This window comes from Solanum dulcamara, chromosome 8 (genome assembly GCF_947179165.1).
Source record: "Solanum dulcamara chromosome 8, daSolDulc1.2, whole genome shotgun sequence".
Taxonomy (NCBI): Eukaryota; Viridiplantae; Streptophyta; class Magnoliopsida; order Solanales; family Solanaceae; genus Solanum; species Solanum dulcamara.
Window position 1 is genome coordinate 69114403 of NC_077244.1, and position 22000 is coordinate 69136402.

Below are 22000 nucleotides of genomic sequence, written 5' to 3' on the forward strand. Positions count from 1 at the left end.
ATGCATGGAGTATAAATATTCTTTAGTGATATTTAAATTTTTTTTAAAAAACTCCAATAGTATGTACACATCAAGACGTTTATATGAGATATAATATATAAATGATATTTAATTTGGCCTCATTTCATATTTATGTCCTTTAATTTTTGGTGTGTATAAGTAGATATTTAAATTTGTATAAAATTGAATACGTAAGCATACGTATTTTACGTGGCACAATACACGTAGGATGTCATGTCTATTTGTTCAAATTTTGAATAGTAAAAATGTCTACTTATGTACTGATAAAGTTAGATATCATAATTACCGTTAGAAGCCAATTTAAGGATCATATGTCTTTTATATAATGTAGTCCAGTGTGTTTCCCTCATGCATGTAAACTCTATCCTCCAAAACCGAGTCACAAAAGTCAAAAACTTTCGGATCATAAGCCCACACACTGTTCTGTCTACTCTCATGGATGCCGGAGCATGGTGTGATTCCGACGACGGAAACTTCTGTTCGTGGCAGTGTTACTCCGGTAGAGAATACGACCGTTTGGTATCCTATAAGTTGCCGGCGAACAGATCAAGCAGAACACCCATCTGGAGACTGATATGGAGGAAGATGAAGAAAGAGAAGAAACGCATTCTCGATTGTTCAAATTCGATGCGGTTTTCATATGATCCTCATTCTTATTCGCAGAATTTCGATCAAGGCTCAATTTTGACCGATGCTGATGAAATTTCTCGTTCCTTCTCAGCTAGATTTGCTGTTCCGTCCAGGATCTTCACGCATGATGAATCAGTGGCCTAATGTTGGAAATAATAGATATAACATATCTAGTGTAGTTTCAAAGTAAGATCCGAAGAGGATAGGATGTATGCAGACTTTATCTACCTTTTCATTTGGGATTGAGAGACTATATTTCCGATAAACATTTGGTTCAAAGAATATAATGGAGGAAAACAGAGTAAAATTTGATGTCATTGTTATCATACAAATTTAACTGTAATTATTCTGTCATCTGTTGTTAATGATAAAATTCAGGTATGTGTAGACTGTTGCTGCTCTGTTTCTTGTTTATTTTTCATTCACAAGCAAAGATAGATTCTTTTTACAAGTTTCACATTTTTTTCTGGGTTAGCTACGATATGCTTTACATTATCTTGACTTTTATCTGAATTGACGTTGAAGGTACTAACTACTACGGCAATGAGAATCTTCATGAGCTTCTTTAAGAAGTAACATGATTTGATAGTCAGTCTATTTCCATTAGCCAGCCAGTGGACACAGAAGTTGAGATATGTTTGGCATTTCTTCCGTTAGATCATTCGCCGTAAATCAACCCATTATAATTTCCAAGATCATCTCTTACGAAAAGACCTTTCTCTAGTGGATTTTCATATGAAAGCAATCGTGGTCCCAACTACAAATTAACGATGAATTCTTGTCTAAATTAACGTCGAACAAGACCGGGTGATTCAATCATTCCTTCACGAGTTAATGCGTTGAATTCATATTAAATTCCGGAGCGAATTATTAATCGTTTATCTTTATTCTGGGGGATTGGATGGGACGGGTACTAATTTCAGAAGGTAGAGCCCAAATTAATTAATTAAGCCTGTTGTGAGGCAGAATGAATCTTGCTGTCATCGTTGACAAATGAGCTTCTAGTACCATACCCAATTGGTATTATTTATATCACTCCCTTTCTACCTAAAAAGATTCGTCCCAACGAAGTGATTACAAGCAGATGAGTGAGGACAAAGGTTGGTAAGGAATAAACATCCGCAACCTCCGACTCTTGTAGATTTGAGTCACTAAAAAACAAAAAATGTGATAGCTCTCTTAGGGAGAGTGGGGCCAAGCGGGCTCATGAGTAGAATCTTTGATCATATCTAATATTAAGAAAATTTTCAAAAATAACAAAATAGAAGAAGGAAAAAGCCCTTAGCAATTGATGAAGGGGGTACTAACTACTGAGACAGGATGATACATGGGGTACTTTACTATTTGGGCATGATTATTAATGTTGTTTGATATATGTCTAAGACTTTGTTTTAATCATTTGTCAATATGCAAGGTATATATCATGTTTCAAAAGGATAAGATTTATTTCGATGTACGTTCATATTAGAGTAATGGGACTTGGAGAACGTAAAGAACAACAATCTTTGCGGAACGGACAGGCCGTTTATGAGGAAATGAATTTTACCTTTAGTATTGCACAAGGGTTGAATAATAACAAGTGCTAAATTCATACTGCTACATGCAAAAGCACTATACCCTCCACTTTGTAACATTCATGGCATCGCAATATACTAGTGTTAGAGTACGCGTTTACCCATATCAATAAGTACATAACTTACAAATTGCGTGAATATTAGACCATTTAATTTGTTTGATTCATTATAGATATCAAATAACAATTTTAAATTCTTTTTTGAAAATCTACAAATATAGTTGTTTGCAAAATTTTAAAGTGATGAAAAATAAATTGCAATCACAAATAAAATATGAAGAAATATCATTTTATTTATAAAATATGTGGGGGTATAAATCTGTTTGTTCCCTTGATTCTTCTCTCTAGATTTCTCCAATTAAGATGATTTGAATTTGATCTCCATCATGATTCAAGAGCCGTTAGTAGCGTACTTCTCGAACTATCAGGATGATTTGAACTTGATCTCCATGAAATAATTTGTGGGTCTATTAAAGTATTTGATTATCAAAAAGAGTTTGACATATTTTGATCTCTTTTTGAATATTCCATGAATTTATAGAATTTTCGAAATCCCTTTTTAAGGAAATATAATACCCTTTATATATGCATTAGAGTTTAAAGTAAAATAAGATTTATCTCGTAGAATCCTATAAAATTTAAATGCCTGAAATAGCTAGCTAGTTCAATAAATGAAGAAATCATGTTCCACAGAAGTTTTCAAATGTCTTATTGAGATTAATGTGGACATACGTTGGATATATTACGAAAATTATTATTATTATTATTATTTGTGTGACTTAATACTGAAAAAAAACACAAAATTACTTGGAAGTTGTGTGAAATAAATCTCTTAAAAAATTGAGAGTGACGGTGCTGAAGTAGCACTAACTACTGTCGAGCCAATGGAGACAGACAAATCTGATTCAGTCATGCCATCACTTTGGCATTTACGTCTTATCGTTTTGAAGTTTCATAGTGACGATGCAATATTTCTTCAATGAGATAGGCCTTCCAAATTGTTGAATGGTTGTCGGTCAAGTGATCATATTACTAAATTAATTTGCTCGCGTAATACTCATGTTAGTCTTTTTTTAGCAAGAATTAATTAATGTGTACTCCCTCCGCACCATTTAACTTTGTCTTTCTTATTAAAAGTTATTTTAAAAAATTAGGATATAGTTAATTTATTTTTTTTACATCTACCCTTAGTCATAAATATCGAGAGATTAATGTATTGCAAAAGAGAGAATTGAGAAATATTAAATTGAAAGGAATAATAAATAAGGATAATTGAGTCAAATTACTCTTTCATTAATGTTTTTTAAGAGGTGTGCAAAATAAAACATGACAAGTAAAATGGATCGGAGGAAGTATTTTTTTTGGATATTTTTACATGGTATCGCTGCCCATCAAAAGTGTTAACTTAGCCTTTTCCCCTGGTTAGTATAAGATGAAGTTTACATATCAATTCAAGATTTCCAGTGTTCTACGTAGTTGAGAATTGAGATTAAGTTAATGCTAAGAACTATGCTATTTGTCAATCTCTTTCGTGGAAGCACGAACCTGTTAATTAGTTATCATGAGAGTTACGTTGTTCGAACGATTATGTTGTTTGAACTCTTTAAAAATGTAAATACATATTATATTTTTTAAAAACATGTTAATATTTTTAGAGAGTCCAAACAATATTAATAGAGGGGTGGGAATTGAGCGCCACACAATCAAATGGTCATTGTTGGCTTGGTATAATCATGATCCATCTTGTTTATTTGAATATATGATCATCTCTGTCCGCATTGTAACAAGTAAATTTTATGCAACACTCTCTACCCACAATTATGAAAGGAAAAAGTCCCTCAAGTTGGCGTGGTTTAAGACGCACAATATTGGCAATATGTGTAGAGGGTAGAGACATGTTGCAAATAAATTTCCAGTCTCCAAAAACACTTTTTTATCCTTTATAGCAACATTATATTTAAATTTAAAGATGTGATTAAAGACACTGATTGAGACGATAAAACAATTTGATTATTATGAATTGACTAATTACATGCTTATTCATTTTACATTACCAAATCCTCCCTCAATCACTATTTTTTTTCGTCCCTCGACCCTCGTGTTAGGTTACTTTGTGCATCTGACTTAGAACAATAGAAAACACTTTTCTGCCCCCCCCCCCCCCCCCCCTTTCCCCGGGCGTAAATTTCAATTTCTGGAAAGGCTAAATTTCCCAGAGAGAGGAAAAAAAAATATCGACCACAGTGGGAGTCGAACCCACGACCTTTTGATCCGAAGTCAAACGCGCTAATCCACTGCGCTATGCGGTCAACTTGTTACTGTAATGCTTCTGTTATATGTAAAATAGTAAAGAAATAGGAAATGCCAACTGTATCTTCTTTTTTTCTCCGTTCTTTTTTCGCCTCGAGCATCTCAATTACTCGACGCCCAAATTAAAGTTTTGCCATGAAAATTATGAGTATTTGAAAAAAAATAGTCTTTTTTCTAACGTAAAAGTTGATATTTGAAAATTGAAGTGTTTGAAATTTTGTCAGTAATTTAGAGTGAAAATAACTTTTTGGTGTGTTTTAAATTTCTGAAAGTTTCGGAATTCAATAGATTGAATTTTGGAATTTTTTAAAATTTTTATGGCCAAACGTGTTTTTTATAGATTAACTACGGATAAAGTAAAAATAATTTATTGTCAAAGGCTTCATAATTAAATATTCACTGCACTAACTGAAAATTGAACTATTTGTATTCTTTTCGCTATTTTCTAGTCCTTGATATTTTATATTTTTAGATGAACACGTTTAATAATTTAGTATTCGATGATTCAAATATCAACTCACCTCTTTTATTCGGTCTTTAAAATTATAAAAATAAGTCAGAGTTTTGAGATATATACACACGTACTTTTTTCCGTTTCATTTCATATGTGTAGTTTATGTAATGAAGTGTGTACTTGAACTTCAAACTTATCAATTCAATTAGGCATAATTAGGTAGTTTATGTTTTAGCTATGAATTGACGTGGATAAAGAACTAGTGACATGCAAATAAATATTTGACATTCTTTTTCACTTATAAATGTTCTCTACAATTTGGGAAAGAATATTACTAGTGAAAAAGTGATTGTAGATGTAATTAAAGATGGCACATAAATTAGTGAGAGCCCATAGTCATGAATTTTCTCTATGATTTGATTATTTTGTTTGAACATGGATATAAATTAGATCACCTTAATTACATGTTACATATTAATATTTTATTTTATAAATGACTATATTACATGTTCAGATAGATTTTATAATCAATTACATTATGATAAATATTTATTTATTTTTAATTAAAGATTATGGATTCGAATGGTAGGAACAAAATCCACCACTAGTAAGGAGTGATTTATCCGCTCAGCCCGTGTTAGAGGGAAATATTAGCAACGTGGAAAAATTTAAAAGAAAAAAAGAAGGCGAGCAACATCTTATTCTCTTCGCGAGTGAAATTTTACGATGCAATTTTGCATAAATCGAGCCCTAAAACAAATATTGAACATCAAAATGAGAATTTAAAAACTTTTATAATATTAATCCACGCCTTAATGTCAAACAAATTTAGATTGACTGTATTGATCCTTACATATACTATTACTTCATTTAAGAAACTTTTATAATAGACTCGAACAAGTCATTGTACTAAATATTTTTACAAATTCGATGTGTTTCATCAAAATTCTCATGATAAATAACCTATACGCTAACAATACTTCTGATTTTGTCGGTGCTTGAAACAATTTTGTCTTCTCCATATTACTATATCTAGTAAATTATAAAGCCAAATAACTGGTTTTTTTGTGTTTATACGAGCCATTGATTTTAAATATAAAGGTCATAGCTAATAATTTACTATTAGAGTGAAAAGCTATGTAAACACTAAATACAGTATATATTATTATCACATATTTTAATTGAAAAAATTATAATCACATTTGTTAATAGAAGTAAAAATAACAGCTGTACATATATGACATCGAAAACAAGGAAATAAAATGACTATATTGGCCAAGAGATGGAAGCAATTTACAAGTTTTCGAGTGTTTATTGACTTACCTTCTTCTTTGTAACTTTTTTTTCTCTTTTGAATATAATTGTTCGAATAGAATGCAATATACAAATCAAATTACGTAGCAAAATTTATTAAGTAAAAATATTAATTTATCTTTCATATAAAGAAAAAGTAATTAAGAATCATTTATTAGACATGTTGATTTTTTCTATAATTAAGTTGTTTGTTCTTATATTTTTTAATTATAATAACGAGATATCGTTATAAAGAATATATAATATAATTTTTTAGGGATAATTATTGTTATACCCAAAAAAGAAAACTATTTACTATTGAATACTTCATTACTTTCATACCTCTTGTTTTTTAACTATCTCGCGCATTTGATATCATGAGAGTATTTAATATACTTTGATGGTATTAAGCGATTTCGCTGAAGCACTGTCTCTTTTTTCTTGATACCATCAGAGTATGAGTATATTATACTCTGATGGTATAAAAAACTGCTTAATAAATTGCTTGATACCATCAAAGATCAAAGAGAAACAAGAAAAGGGACACTGGCGTAAATACACGTTTGATACCATGAGAGTATATATATACTGTGATGGTATCAAGAAAAAAGAGGCGGTGCTTCAGGAAAATTGCTTGATACCATCAAAGTATATATATCATCAGAGTATATACTCTGATGGTATCAAAGAGGAGCAGTGATGCTACCGTCAGCATGACGTCATGCGCGAAATTAAAAGGGAGAAAGTGGGGTAAAAAAGTAAATAGTTTGGGCCATAAGTCTATTGACGATAAATAGTATAGTTTAAGTTGGGTCTAATTTAAATAAATAATTTCATAATTGATCTATTTTAACTAGTTTTCCTTTTTTTTTTATATAAGTACATAAATTATCATCAGTGATAAAAAAAGGAAAAATTATCAAATTACACAACTTATATTTCTATATTTTCAATTATTCCCTACCATTTGTAAAAAATTCAAAAATTCCTCTTTTGATACATATGAATGATGTTGATATATCGCGATTTGATACATAAGTTCTTTTCATGATACATCACTAGTTGATACAAACCAAACACAAAATGTATCTGTAAAACATAAGTTTTACTGCTATTTTTGTTGTGTTCATGATATAGTAGGTGTTATAAGCTGATTCATAAGTTTTATTGATATTACAATGTTTGGTTTGTATCAACTAGCGATGTATCATGAAAAAGACTTATGTATCAAATCGCAATGTATCAGCGTCATTCGTATGTATAAAAATTAAAAAAAAAAGAAAAAAAATGTGTAATTATCAAAAAAATTGAAATAAATTATAATTAAACTTTTTTCACTATGAGATTTAAATAAAATACCCCTAAAAAAAAAGTACTCATATACCATCCAATATAAGTAAAATAAATTTAAAATTAAAATCGTCAATCTATTGTAACTTCAGTTCAAAGCATCATCTTTGTATGATCTTCCTACCGTTCGTCCCATTTTCTTTCTTCTTCGTATTATTACAGAGGTTGCACGGTGACATTAGCAAAACCTCTACTCATTTCTCTCTCCCCCGTTCGATCTCCCTTCGTCGCTTTCTGGCACTTTGCCACTTAGCGAGTAATTCGAATTGGAAGATTTCTGCAGCTGAGTAGCTGGTGGATCTTTAGGATTCTTCCCTCACGCTCAAATCTCTGATTTATTCCTTTTCGATAGAGTTCACGTTCGTCACTGAAAATGGTAAGTCGAGTAGTTTCAATATGTTATTAATGCTTTCGCATTACGTTATAACTTAGATCTGATTCAAATCTGATTCGATTTAATGGTGGTAACGGATCACTGATTCGATTGGAAATTTTCAATGTAGGTTCTGTGAATTGTTTGAGATCTGGTACTTTGTTGTTTACTTACTTAATTTCACTTCCTTTTTGTGTTTTTTTCTTCTCATATTTGAATTGACGATGGCACAGCCTCTAAGATTGGAGATTAAGGTACTATACTTACTCGTATTCAAAAACTTATTGGTGGATTATATATTTTTGTATTGCCAATACGTATTAATGCTGACTGTGGTACTTTGATCAGAGGAAACTTGCTCAAAGATCAGAAAGGGTAAAGGCCGTGGATCTACATCCTACGGAGCCATGGTAATGAAACTCATATTTACCAAACAAATAGTTCCTTCCTTTTTCTTTTCCAGTTTTGATGCTTATGCTTGCTCTGTAATCTCTAATGTTGTATGTTGGAGTGACATTTTTGCAAAATTTTAAATTACTAAGTTTTTGTTTATCTGGGGAGTGTGAGGCTAGGCATAGTAGAAACGATAATGTCATGTACGTAAATGATAGTTCTTGTGGCTCATTCTTTCTATTCTTGCTCACAGGATATTGACAAGTTTATATTCAGGGACCGTTTGCATTTGGAACTACCAGACCCAGGTATAGGAAATTACATCCAAACTTCTGCTGCTTCTTATTAGAGTTGAATTCTTGAATCTTGTGAAAGATGTACGTGACTTGTAAAAGTAAGCATAATCCCAAACTAAGGAAGAGCATTACATGGAAAGGACAGAGCAGCTTTTATGGTCTCTGGATAATGGTGATATGTCAATCTTAACATTTTAGAAAATCCTTCTAAAATATCTTTAACAATTTAGAAAAAGGGTGTTAGGGGGTGGACGGCCAATTAGAAGCACTTGCGTGGTAGTAGCGATTCTGGCCATGCAAAGATGAATTGGTGTTGTTTTTCAGGGAGTGCTTGGTAATGCTCAATGTTTGCGGGTAGCTTTAGTTCTGACCACACGTAGATGATACTATGCGAACTTCCAGCAATCTGTACTTAAAGACAAGGTGATAGTCGTTGCTTCCAGAATTGTGGTCAATGGTTATTTGAAAACCTGATATTACTATTGAGCTCATAATTTGATTTTCCCTGTATGTAGGTATGTCTTCCATTTTCGTATCGTTTAGCTTTTCCTCTTACCTGTCCTTTGGGATAACATCTCTTGTAGCCACATATTAGGAGTTGCAAGTTAGATCAGTAAAATTGGTACCCAGAAATCAGAACTGCCTCTAAAATTATCTTTCCACAGCTGATATCCTCATTACTGTAGTTCCAAGTGTGTTCCATATTCATAGTATCTTTACATATTAGCTACCATTGAAACATATGAGACATAACTCTTTTTCACGTTCTGTGCAAATATACTTCTTAGCATAGTATGAAAAAGCAGTTCTATCAGGATTCCCCTAATAGAAGAGAAGTATTGTAGTGACATTATATATAGAAAGCTGACGTGTCATTCATTTTTAATGCAGACAATGACACAATCTTTCGAAGTTACTGAATTGCCAGGTCCGTTAATCGAATGAAAGTGGTATTTTTGGTTGGTCAGGGGGCGCATAAGAAACCTTCTGCTTTAACAAAGGTTTGCAGTACCTTTTAACACCTTCATTATTGTTTGCAGTAAGATCAGCTAAATTTATAGCACGCAAACAGTGGATTGTTGCTGGTTCCGATGACATGTTTATTCGTGTATACAATTATAATACCATGGATAAGGTCAAAGTATTCGAGGCACACACAGATTATATTAGGTGTGTGGCTGTTCATCCTAGTCTACCATATGTGCTGTCATCATCTGATGACATGCTTATAAAGCTCTGGGATTGGGAGAAGGGATGGGTATGCACTCAAATTTTTGAGGGTCATTCTCATTATGTGATGCAAGTCACATTTAATCCAAAAGACACCAATACTTTTGCAAGTGCATCTCTTGATCGGACTATAAAGGTAATTGTTTTAACTTCCTTTCATCCCCTCCGTCTGATAAATTTCTAAATAACATCATATTTGTCGTTCACCTATGTAACATTGGGGCTGGTAATGGTTGGCTTGTAGATTTGGAACCTTGGCTCTCCTGACCCTAACTTTACATTGGATTCCCATCTGAAAGGGGTTAATTGTGTTGATTATTTCACTGGTGGTGATAAACCTTATCTAATTACCGGTTCTGATGATCACACTGCTAAGGTTTGCTACTAATAACCTATTCCCATGTTCTGTTGTTGATTGCACCGATATAGAAGCTGAGTTATATGCTCTGGAATCACGAAACAGGTCTGGGACTATCAGACAAGAAGTTGTGTCCAGACTCTTGAAGGTCACACACACAATGTTTCTGCTGTATGTTTTCATCCAGATCTTCCTATTATAATGACGGGGTCTGAAGATGGTACTGTTCGTATATGGCATGCAACTACTTACAGGTAATACTCAGTATCATTTAATTATTTTAGCTTATTTCAAAGTTCTATCACTGGTAGATATGACGTTCAATTTTTTACACGACTTCTTGTGTTCCAATACATTGTCGGATATTTAGTTTCTGTAACTTTAAAGACATCGATTATGCAGATGAATATGGACATATTTAGTTGTAATCTGTAAAGTGTAAAGTGAACCACTTCTTTCTATCGTTTGGAGTTGCATGAATCAGTGGAACCGGCTGTGTGGCTTACATGAATTCTTTGAGTGAATTACAACAATGACCTATGTAATGTTATTGGTGGGTAGATCAGCACATGTTTATTTTAATCTTTCAAGCTGTGTCACCTTCATAGAGCTACAATTTTTATTGAAACATATGCGCTATTCCCTCCACTGATACAAGGAAAGATAATGGATCAAAAGAAAAAGGAAAAGATATGCCCTACTACCTTAGTCCAAATTGTATGTCCATCTTTCGTTTCTAATTCATTATGGAATTGTGTCTGTTCTTTCCAAAAAAAAACTCAAAAGATTACGTAACACAAATTACAGAATTTGTGTGTTTGGGTGGGTGGGTTGGCATTGCTTAGATGAAGTATCCTTCATGAACTTTTTGCATTAGGTTGCATGAATGTCATATATATATGCTGCTGAAATTGATACATCTCTTGTTTCCAGCATGGAATATTTTTTTTAGAATTTGAATAAATTGTTGACAAAGTTTTGATATCCTCTTTTGCCTTGCTGTTTACTAAAGATGAATTATATTTTCTGTTTGTCTATATCAATGTGCTAACATGTTAACGTAGTTAAAACACTCTAGCGCTATTAGCTGTTGTGCTACTTTTCTTCTTATTTTTCACTCTGAGACCAAACTAATCAATTAACCCTTGTAAACTTACGTGTTACTAGAATTTTACCTAACGAAAAGATGAAATTCTCCTTCTACCAGTTAAAGCAATGCATCTCATCTATCGGTGACTTTCCCTTTTCAAAATGATTATCATTAACTTTTTATATAAACTTCTGGTTCAGGTTTCTTGTATTCTTTTTTAGGCCCTTGGGATTTAGTGGTTTATCTTTTTGTTGATTTGCATTTTCTTGTAGACTTGACAAAGTTTTTAGTTATCTCTTTGAAAACTGATGCATTCCTATAATTTTGCCTAAGATAAACTGATGAGTTTTTCCTACACTTTTGTAAGCACTCCTCTGGTTCTGACTTCTGAGTGATTGTATCCTCTAATAAATCTTGTTTATTTCTTAATCTTTTTTTTTTTTTTGTATTTCATGCAGACTCGAGAACACATTGAATTATGGCCTTGAAAGAGTTTGGGCTATTGGTTACATGAAAGGTTCAAGAAGGTGAGTTTCTTTAATTTATCTATAGCTGTACTTTTGATCTTGAAAGTCTTAACGATTTCCATACTTACTTTGCTTTTCAATTATTTCTTCTCTTTTTAGATTTGAGTGAGGAAAGAGGGAATAGCCAATGTTAGTTGAATCGTGAGCTTACAAAAATAAAATATTTGAAACTAGGAAATATTAAAGAGCTAAGGAGTAGATCATGATTTTCATCTTTTCCTTTGTATTTGCATTTGTTCAGCTAGCTGCAGTTATAATTAATGTGCTAAATGTATAGGGTTGTAATTGGTTACGATGAGGGAACCATTATGGTAAAACTTGGTCGAGAGGTACCTGTTGCTAGCATGGATAATAGTGGAAAAGTCATATGGGCTAAGCACAATGAGATTCAAACTATTAACATCAAGAGTGTTGGGGCGGATTATGAGGTATGTCATCAATTTCCTTCAAGCCTGCTCGCCTGATTCAAAATACAGCTGAATATTGTTTTCCAGTCATCTACTCAATTACTACTGGATATTGTTTTATGAATAATTTGCTTTAACATCAGGTTACTGATGGAGAAAGATTGCCTTTGGCGGTCAAGGAATTGGGAACCTGTGACCTATACCCACAAGTGAGTCAGATTCACATCTAATACATTTTGTATTATCTTGTATAATCTGCTTTGCTACTGCAAATTGGATCTGGCTCCATAGTTCAATACTTCAATTGTTATTCATGTAAGGTCATCCTGTTTGGGTTGCATATACTCTATCCCCTTTCTAGTAAAAGACTTGCTATTTTCGTTAAAAAGCAATCCATATCTCTTCAGACTTCCCATTGTGGGAAGCCATTTTGTAGTAGTGATGCTTATCCAAGAAGATATGGTTTATGTACCTGCTCCTTTGCTTTCCTTATGTCCTTAAGGATGTGTCATTTAATTGGTTATGTAGTCATCTTCTCCCAGTTTGAGGGTATGCTTGAATATACTAGTTTCCCTCTTAGGGTTAATGGATGTAGTTACTTAGATGTCACTTACTGTTGATCTCATTCTTTTTCTCCTCCTTCACAGAACTTAAAGCATAACCCAAATGGAAGGTTTGTCGTTGTTTGTGGAGACGGTGAGTATATCATATATACTGCTCTGGCCTGGAGAAATAGGTCATTTGGCTCAGCTCTGGAATTTGTTTGGTCATCTGATGGAGAGCACGCTATCAGAGAAAGTACTTCAAGGATTAAGGTTTTCAGCAAAAATTTCCAGGTTTCATGAATGTCCTCCCATCTACCTCCCTCCCAAATTTAGATTACTTTGTTTTATGCTTCAGAATATGTGTTATTTAATCTAATGATGCATTTCTTTAATAATGGACCCCATTTAGATGTTATCCCCTCTTACTCAATCTCTTTCTCTCTCTCTCTCTCACTCTCTCTCCTATTCCGTACCCTTAATTTGTTTCTTCTTAGAGGCCTGACTAGTAAATTTGGGTTCATGTGCATGCAGTAAGTTGTAGTTCTTTAATGCATTTAGCTTCTCTTCGTCTTGAAGCGGAAGGGTGCAGTGTGTTGTAGTTTCTTTTGTTCAGCTGGATTAAAGTGATTATGCTGATATCTCCAGGAGAAAAAGAGCATCCGCCCTACTTTCTCTGCTGAGCACATCTATGGGGGTACCTTATTGGCAATGTGCTCAAATGATTTCATTTGCTTCTACGATTGGATTGAGTGCAGGTTGATCCGACGGATTGATGTTAATGTCAAAGTAAGATATATAAGCTTGACTTCCATATGTGCTATGGTGGTCCTTTACTCTTCTGATGGTTGTTACAGTATCATTTACTTTTTTTGCTTCAACTACTTCAGAACCTCTACTGGGCTGACAGTGGTGATCTTGTGGCTATTGCTTGTGATACTTCATTCTACATACTTAAGTATAACGTGAGAGCTCTCTCTCTCTCTCAGATTTTCAATTTACTACTAAATCTTTTCTTTCCAAGGAATTGTAGTATGATCGTCCTTTTGTTAAACCTGCAGCGCGATGTTGTTTCTGCACATTTAGATAGTGGAAGATCCGTAGATGACCAAGGTGTTGAAGATGCTTTCGAACTTCTTTATGAGATAAATGAACGTGTCAGAACTGGAATTTGGGTCGGAGATTGTTTCATTTACAATAATTCTTCTTCGAGACTGAACTACTGTGTAGGCGGAGAGGTATGAAAGGTCATTCATGCAGTTTTATGGACCTCTTTGTTTTCAGAATGTCTCATCTCATACTGGTGAGTAACAGTGTTTTCTATGATCTTTAGGTGACCACAATGTTTCACTTAGACCGACCCATGTACCTACTGGGATATCTCGCTAATCAAAGTAGAGTTTTCCTGATTGACAAAGAGTTCAAGTAAGTAGGCTCGTGGCTGCTTCTTACATAGGAACTAGAAATGATTTCAAGTATGATTCTTCGATGATGACTCATATTCTTTCCATTACAGTGTCGTGGGATATACTCTTCTTCTCAGCTTGATAGAGTACAAGACACTTGTGATGCGTGGTGACTGGGACAGAGCTAATGCGGTCTTACCAACAATTCCTAAGGATCACCATAACAGGTACATCTCGATTCTTCTTGTAATATGCTTATACTGTGAATATGACAAATGAATTGTGCTTGATTGCAATTTTTCCTTTCATCTTTGAACACAGTTGCAAAATGTGACAAACTGGCAGTTAAAAAATACAAACATCATTTTAGTGTAGTCTTTGCTGTAAATTGTTTTGTTAAGAAACATTATTGAGTATAGGAATGAAATGGGTTCAAATGGTATGAAATGGATATTGAGGTTTCATATAGCCCATCCCATCTAGTTTGTAAACACTGTTGTTGTATTGATGTAAAAATTTCGTTATTCTGGGGTGTGGCACACACTGCTAAAGTTACTCTGGTAACCATAGTAATTTTAGTGCTAATACGTGCAACAAACCCTGAATTTTAGAAGGGATGCTTTTATTAGATAAAAGGATATTCTTGCTGCAATGCTATGTGATTGAATGCTGTTATTCATGTTCTTAATATTCCTATGATCTATTGGCATCTGCATTAATATGTTGTATGTAGTAGTTAAACCTTGGGTGGTGGGGGATTTATTTCTGTCTTATATGATGGGATTATCAAGTTTTCTAAGTTGTGATGAAATGATTCCCCGTAGTGTTGCTCGTTTCTTGGAATCACGAGGTATGATTGAGGAAGCATTGGAAGTTGCAACAGACGCTGACTACAGATTTGAACTTGCCATACAGTTGGGTAAATTAGAGATTGCAAAGGTAAGGGCTACTAACTCGTGAAGGTGTGCGGTTTGACTTCAGCCTCTCTTCCTTTATACTTATTTCAACCAGAAGAACCATATGTTGTTCAGTATGGGCATGTGCCCCTTCTTTTTTGCAGGAAATTGCTGTAGTAGCACAGAGTGAATCCAAATGGAAGCAGTTGGGTGAACTAGCAATGTCTGCTGGAATGGTAATTGATACTTACAGCCACTTGATCCCCCCTTTTTTTTGAAAACAAATTTTGACTAGGGGGAACAGAAATCACTTGAATTTTCAAAAATAAGTAAATTGATGAGTTTTACAAATGGTCAGTGTTTAAGCTTCTTAATTTATATCAGAACTCCCTAGTCAGCTCTCCGAAAGTTTCTTTAGCAAAAAACTCCTGACCCATACCTTTTTTGCTGCTGGAAGAATATATGGTTAAGGTTCTGAACTCTGTTGGTTGTCCTTTTGCCTGTGAAAGTTTACCGAATGTTTCTGTTTGTAGTTCAGTGGTAAAGGGTGTTTGTAGTTGATTTCTGCAGCCTCCTGGTCATTCTTCTTCTGTGAAATGCATAAGTATTCTTTACTTGGATTACAACATCATACCCAGTGTGATCCCACAATCGGGGTCTGGGGAGAGTGGGGTGTACGCAAACCTTACCCCCTACCAACTATTGTTTACTTGGATTCTTCACCAATATTGCTGTTCTATATTTTGCAGCTGGAGATGGCAGAGGATTGTTTGAAGCACGCTAATGACTTGAGTGGTTTGCTGCTGCTTTATTCCTCATTAGGAGATGCTGAAGGAATTGCTGAATTAGCTTCTCTTGCAAAAGGGCATGGAAGAAACAATGTCGCATTCCTTTGCCTGTTCCTCTTGGGTAAAGTGGAAGAGTGTGTTCAGCTGTTGGTTGACAGGTACTTATTTCTGTTTGAGATCTTCGTGCATAGGTTTGTGATCACATCCAAAATAGCCTATTGAAAATACACTATTGTTGCCAAGTTAAAGGGGATTAAGAGCTGAAGTATCGTCCCATGTGAAACTATATCAATTATAATTAGGTACTAGATTTATCATAATTACTTGCTAATTCAAATAATCACTTAAGGTGGTTATTGATTAAACTTTTATATTTAAAGCATTTAAATTTTGCAACTAACACTTCTGGATAATTTATCAATAATTAACGCTTTCATACTTGGTTGACTTAATAAGGTTTACCTACGTGGATTATTAGCTTGGTCATGTGATTTACTCACATAAATTTTCCAAGCACATGCAAGTCTATCCTAATTCAAGCTATCAACTATATCGCAACACCTAAGGGTATGGCCTAGTGTTCCGTGAAGTTTGTTGAGAACTATGAGGTATCAGGTTCGAATCCCCTAGTGTTCTGTGAAGTGTGTTGAAAACTATGAGGTATCAGGTTCGAATCCAAATCCTAGCAAAGGCAAAAACATTAGGTGATTTTATTCCATATGTTCAAGTCTCGGTGGACAAAGTTAATTGATACCTGTGTGGATGGGAGGTAGCAACCTAGTAGGTACCCTGTGGATTTAAGCTAGGCGTGCACAAGCTAGCTCAGATACCACGATTAAAAAAAAAAGGCTATATCCCTATTCTAGTAGACTAATGATGATGTTGGTGTCAAACTCCATTAAATTAGCTACATGGGGTATCAAGATATCTCCTCATTCTCAATCACAAATTTACCTATTAAATAGCTAATCCCACACTATCAAATCTACCTATTGTTGAATTACATTTCCCAAAGTCTGATTCAATCTAGTTTGGGAAAAACTACTTGTTGGCCAGTCAAACAATACAAACCAAGATGAGTAAATAGAATCCGCTGAAGATGTATAATCATTATATAGGTTCTTCATAACCCTAAGAGTTAATTAGGGATTTAGTTACAAACCATGAGAAGAATCACCCCAAAGTAAACCAAAGGGTGTGGCCTAGCAATCATTAAAGTGGGTGCTTTTGGAGTTTAGGGTTCAAAGCCCAACTGTGGAAAAAATTATTAGATGATTTCTCCCTATCTACCTAAACCTTGAAGGACTAGTGTTACCTGATACCTGTGCTAGTGTGGGAGGCAGTAGGGATGCGGTGGAATGGTCGAGGTACACACTAGTAGTCCCGGACACCATCGTATAAAAATAAAATAAATAAAAGGAATCAAAGAAAAGTCAAATATATGATAAAAACAATCATAGAAACTAATGTAAAAGATTAAATTAAGAAAAAAACTTTTGAACTTGTTCGTCCAGTCTGTTGCTTTTACAAAACTTGGTACTGTTAAAGCTCTCCAAAATGTACTCTCCAGTCAATAATTAATTTAAGACAGAGATTGGCCAAGTTTGTCATAAAGGATTGCAGTCACGGGGTCATGACTGTGGCTGCGGTCTTAAATTCTCAGAATTTCTTCTGAGGCACTGTGTGGACTGCCATCGCAGTTGCTTAAAGTCTTGTCGACCTCTCCCTGCCTTCTTCATCTCCTTGGACCATAATCACACTGTATACTGCCTGCGGTTGTGGGTCCTTTAGTGATTTTTCTTCTTCTTTCTCTTTGTCTTCCTCTTCTGCTTCTTCTTTGGGCTTTTCACTGTCTTCCTTCTACTTTTCGCTCCTATACATCAAAGACATAAACTCATGGTATTATCATGTAATTCAATCCAAGAATCACTCAAGAACAAGCACAAATAGCAGGAAATTGATGTAGTTAAGTGTACAAAGTAGCCACTTGTCTGTTTGTTGTCAACACTGGACTGATATTCTTGATTGCAATTACTTTGCAGCAACCGGATACCTGAGGCTGCATTTATGGCAAGATCTTATCTTCCAAGTAAAGTTTCTGAAATAGTTGCAATTTGGAGGAAGGACCTTAATAAGGTCAGTGATATTCGTTTTTGTGATTGCTATTAGATTGACATGGTCCACTATTTACAGAGCTGTGTATTCTCTTGGTCAGTTAGTTGTATTTTTAAAATACATTACTTCCATTTTAATCTTTTTTTTTAAAATAAACAATAAAGTACAATGCTTCAGCCTCATGTTGCGGGGATCATGCTTTTTGACCATTAACAGTGCAGAGGAACTTAGGAGCTCTTTGATGGTACTGTTATGCCTGTGATAGACATAAAATTCTTACTGTTGTTGACGCGTGTGTTCTCTTTTCCAACTCCTGCTTGCATTTACATGTGCCTGGAAATAGCCACGAAATATTTCTGTCGATTTCTCTCAGCGTCCAATGTGGCCTGAGAACACCCTATTAGATACCGACATCCTTTTAACTTTACGATTAGAATTTGAGTTTGTTAAAAAAATGATTTGAACTTGAGTGCAAGCAAGAGAACCGTGAAAAAGGGTTTTAGTCATTTATGGGATAAGAAACAGTCTGCAGAATTATCTGCGACCATATCACTGAGAATCCTTGTCAGATTTTGAACCTAGTTTTCTGCATGATTTCGGCCTGCAGGTTAACCAGAAAGCAGCAGAAGCTTTGGCTGATCCTGAAGAATATCCTAACATGTTTGAGCACTGGCAAATTGCACATGCTGTTGAAGCTAGAGTCTCAGAGGAAAGGTGTATATAGACCACTATTCCCTTTTGTGTGGATCTTTTGTAGCTTGTACACTTGTGGCTCTTTGAAAAAAACAAACTATATCTCTTTTTCTACTTGTACTCCTTTCCTCTTTTTGCTGGAGTATGAATTCAACAGGGCTTAATGAATGGGCATATTTAACACTAGTGTGGACTGGTTCCCAGTTATGAAACGTAAGTTGTTGCACACAATTTTACTGTGAAATTTTTTCACTAAGGTTATTTTTGTAATTTTTATGTAGGGGTGTATACCCACCAGCAGCAGATTATGGAAATTTTGCTGATAGACCAACTTCCAACCTTGTAGAAGCTTTCAGCAACATGAGAATGGATGAAGAAGAAGAACCCCTTGAAAATGGAGAATTGGACCACGAGGTATAAGATGGACATGTTTCTATACGTCTCATATGAGGATTCATTTTCCATTATGTTCTCTTATATATATATATATATATAGTAAAAAACATAATTTGCACTCTACAGCATTTTGTGTATGCAATTTTGGGGATTAGGTGTGGGTGTATGGCATACTAGTTTGTATTTCAAACATCTAACAACAACCTTATGCTCAATGGTAGTTGATACGCAATTTTGGGGATTAGGTGTGGGTGTATGGCATACTAGTTTGTATTTCAAACATCTAACAACAACCTTATGCTCAATGGTAGTTGATACCCTTCATACAAGCAGCTTATACGACTAATCACTGTGGTAAAGACCAAGTTTAAAATTGGTTGTTTCCTTGTTTAAACTTCCCAGGTTGTGGAACAGAATGGTGTTGAGGTGCAAGAACAGGGACAAGATGGCACTCAACAAGAGAGCCAAGAAGAGGCTGTTGTGGTAGATGCTGACTCTATTGATAGTGCAGTACTCGTCAATGGAAACGAGGCTGAAGAAGAGTGGGGTACGAATACTGAAGGAAAACTGCCAGCCTAAAAGCAATTGGTTGGGCCGGTGTGAAAATCCTAATTTTGTAGCTGGTGATTAATTGAATTTCTTTTAGTTGCTGTGTTTGGCTCCTATACGTTCCAAATCCTTCTCTTTTTTCTTTTATGCCTCCTTGTTTTCTTTAACCTTAACTGCTTGAAGCAATTGCAATTATCACAAACCCTACCTCGAGAAGGGTTTTGGAGACTGTTCTCTTCTTTCACGTCAAGAAAATGTATTTTTCAAGCTTTTTAAAGTGCCGCAATCCATAGATCATTTCTGTCATTTAGCTTGAACTGCTTCTATGGGTAAAATTTCCAGCACTGGGTAATATTTTTCAGCTGATTAGCATTTGACATTCATTTGTTTTTGGCATAAGTTAGGCAGTTGCCTATCGTTGCCATTCATTTGTTTCTTGCCATGTCGCTTCTCCTTCTCGATTTGTCCCTATTTGTGCTTATTCTTCTGTCCTTTTTTTCCTTCAATTTATTGTTACTTAAGTCTCATTCTTTTTTATGCGTTTTGCAGTGCTTACACCACATCACTAGGTTCAGTAAAGACATTTGGTTCCAGCTGGATGTAATCCGTTCTTATGGTGAGAATCGAGTTTTCTGCATCAAGTGTAGTTTTAATGCAAGTTTTGTCTGATAAACAGTTCTTATCTGCATGTCTTCTTGATTGGGGGTGCTTAAAATCTTATCTGATTTACCAACTCTTTTGTGTGTTAAATACACTTGCACCCATAGCATTTCATTTGCTTGAGTGGTGCCCTTATAGAATAGTTGAACCCATGCATTTAACCTTGTTCTGCCTTGGGCTATATGCAAGAAAACTGAAGAAACCATGTTTTCCCCCTAGAAATTGGTCAATTTTGTGATTCATGTGAATGTGTAACCAAATGTGATACAGAAATATTCTCGAAATCGCTTTGTGTGTCATCCAGAAAAAGATGGAATAATTTTGTTCTGCAGTTCTTCACTTGCATAATGTTTGTCAAATTATTTGACTACGCTTCTGTTATACTTCACCTGGGTTTGGATTCAATAAAGCAGATCTTTGAAAAGTTCTGCTTACAATGTATAATGAGTGTTTGAGTTCCTTGTCTTTTATAGAACATTTAGGCAGAAAAAATATCTTCAATTTGTTTAGCCAGACAAAGCTAGAGTTATTTGCAGGTTTGTTTTTTACACCTTAATTCGTGTTATCTGCCAAGTCCCGGTGACAGCTTGCAGAAGTTCTGCCAACTGCCTGAATTCCTTGTTTACCTTCATAGCTGGGAAAACATGCATTGTTTGGGCCGTTTGACAGAAGTTTGAACTTTTCATTCCAGGTTCTCAAGTTGTTGCCTGAATGGGACGACCGATGAAGGGACTGGATGTCTGTTTTGAGTGGTGTACGAGTTTTGGTGGCATACTGTAGAAAAACATTTGTCCCAGCTCGGTTATTAGCATTAGTCCCGCATAATACACTATTATTCTTTAATGAGGGATACAATTCTTTAACTGTCAAAATTCTTTCAACCCACTGTGAATGTAGAAACACTTGCACAATATATGCAAGTGGAGATGCTGCGGAAGTACTTTTGAGTTCATATTTCTCTATGATTCTCCAACTCGCTTTGTTCCCTTCACCAAAGAGCTGCCTTTTCATTTACTTCTTCCAACTGTATTCAGTTAATGATAGTAACAATCTGTATATAACATATTTAAGATATTAATATTTTCTTTTTACCATTTTATTGACACAATCACATCCACTATATTAAGGATTTAGAAGTCGAATTTCAGGTAAACATAGGTAAAGGTTAATCTTACGATAGTGCAACAATTCAGATTTCAAGAGAAAAACTGCATATAATAGCTAGAAACTTACCAATAATGCTACGATTTCCACAATTCAATGAGGACTTTAGACCAGTGGTCTGAAATTGGAGAACAAATTGAGCTATCCATAAAATCATTAAAGAACAAAATTTCCCTTCTTTCTGCTGTGAAGTGCGTAACATATATTTGTAAGACGTTTTAAAACATGAATAGTATATCAGTGACCTCAAAACAAATTGATGTTGTACATTTTGAAAAAGTAGAGAGGTTAATTTTGTAACACGGCATAAGCTAGAGAACAATTTGTGTATTTAACTATTTTATTTTATTTTTAGAATTTGCGTGTTAATTACAGCATTAATTAAAGTAGCAAAGAGAGCGTTGAGCGAACCGATCGTTTTCTTTCCACGCTTACGTTCATTGTCTAATCAGTTTTACTAGGAGAAACATAGAAAGTTACACTTGC

At 34.6% G+C, this 22000-nt stretch overlaps 1 protein-coding gene and 1 non-coding gene across 3 annotated transcripts; one reads left to right on the plus strand and one right to left on the minus strand.

Moving 5' to 3' along the window:
* Window positions 1-4459: 4459 nt before the first annotated feature.
* TRNAR-UCG (transfer RNA arginine (anticodon UCG)) lies at window positions 4460-4533 on the minus strand. Its single transcript has one exon. It is a non-coding gene; the product is annotated as a tRNA-Arg (tRNA).
* Window positions 4534-7717: 3184 nt separating this feature from the next.
* Window positions 7718-21449, plus strand: LOC129898774 (coatomer subunit beta'-1-like). Of its 2 annotated transcripts, none has more exons than XR_008769441.1 (26): window positions 7718-8007; window positions 8238-8258; window positions 8353-8414; window positions 8651-8705; window positions 9585-9621; window positions 9734-10059; window positions 10168-10299; window positions 10387-10535; window positions 11830-11898; window positions 12176-12326; window positions 12449-12514; window positions 12953-13141; window positions 13496-13636; window positions 13738-13812; window positions 13909-14085; window positions 14181-14272; window positions 14364-14480; window positions 15078-15192; window positions 15314-15385; window positions 15899-16095; window positions 17980-18073; window positions 18660-18766; window positions 19027-19159; window positions 19544-19764; window positions 20240-20306; window positions 21042-21449. XR_008769441.1 is itself a non-coding variant. In XM_055973444.1 (26 exons), the coding sequence occupies exons 1-25, from the start codon at window positions 8005-8007 to the stop codon at window positions 20257-20259; spliced, it is 2745 nt and encodes a 914-aa protein (XP_055829419.1). In that variant the 5' UTR covers window positions 7718-8004; the 3' UTR covers window positions 20260-20306; window positions 21042-21449. The 2 variants fall into 2 exon arrangements, 1 of the variants encoding a protein (XP_055829419.1); XM_055973444.1 differs by having other exon boundaries at window positions 19544-19688.
* Window positions 21450-22000: the final 551 nt, after the last annotated feature.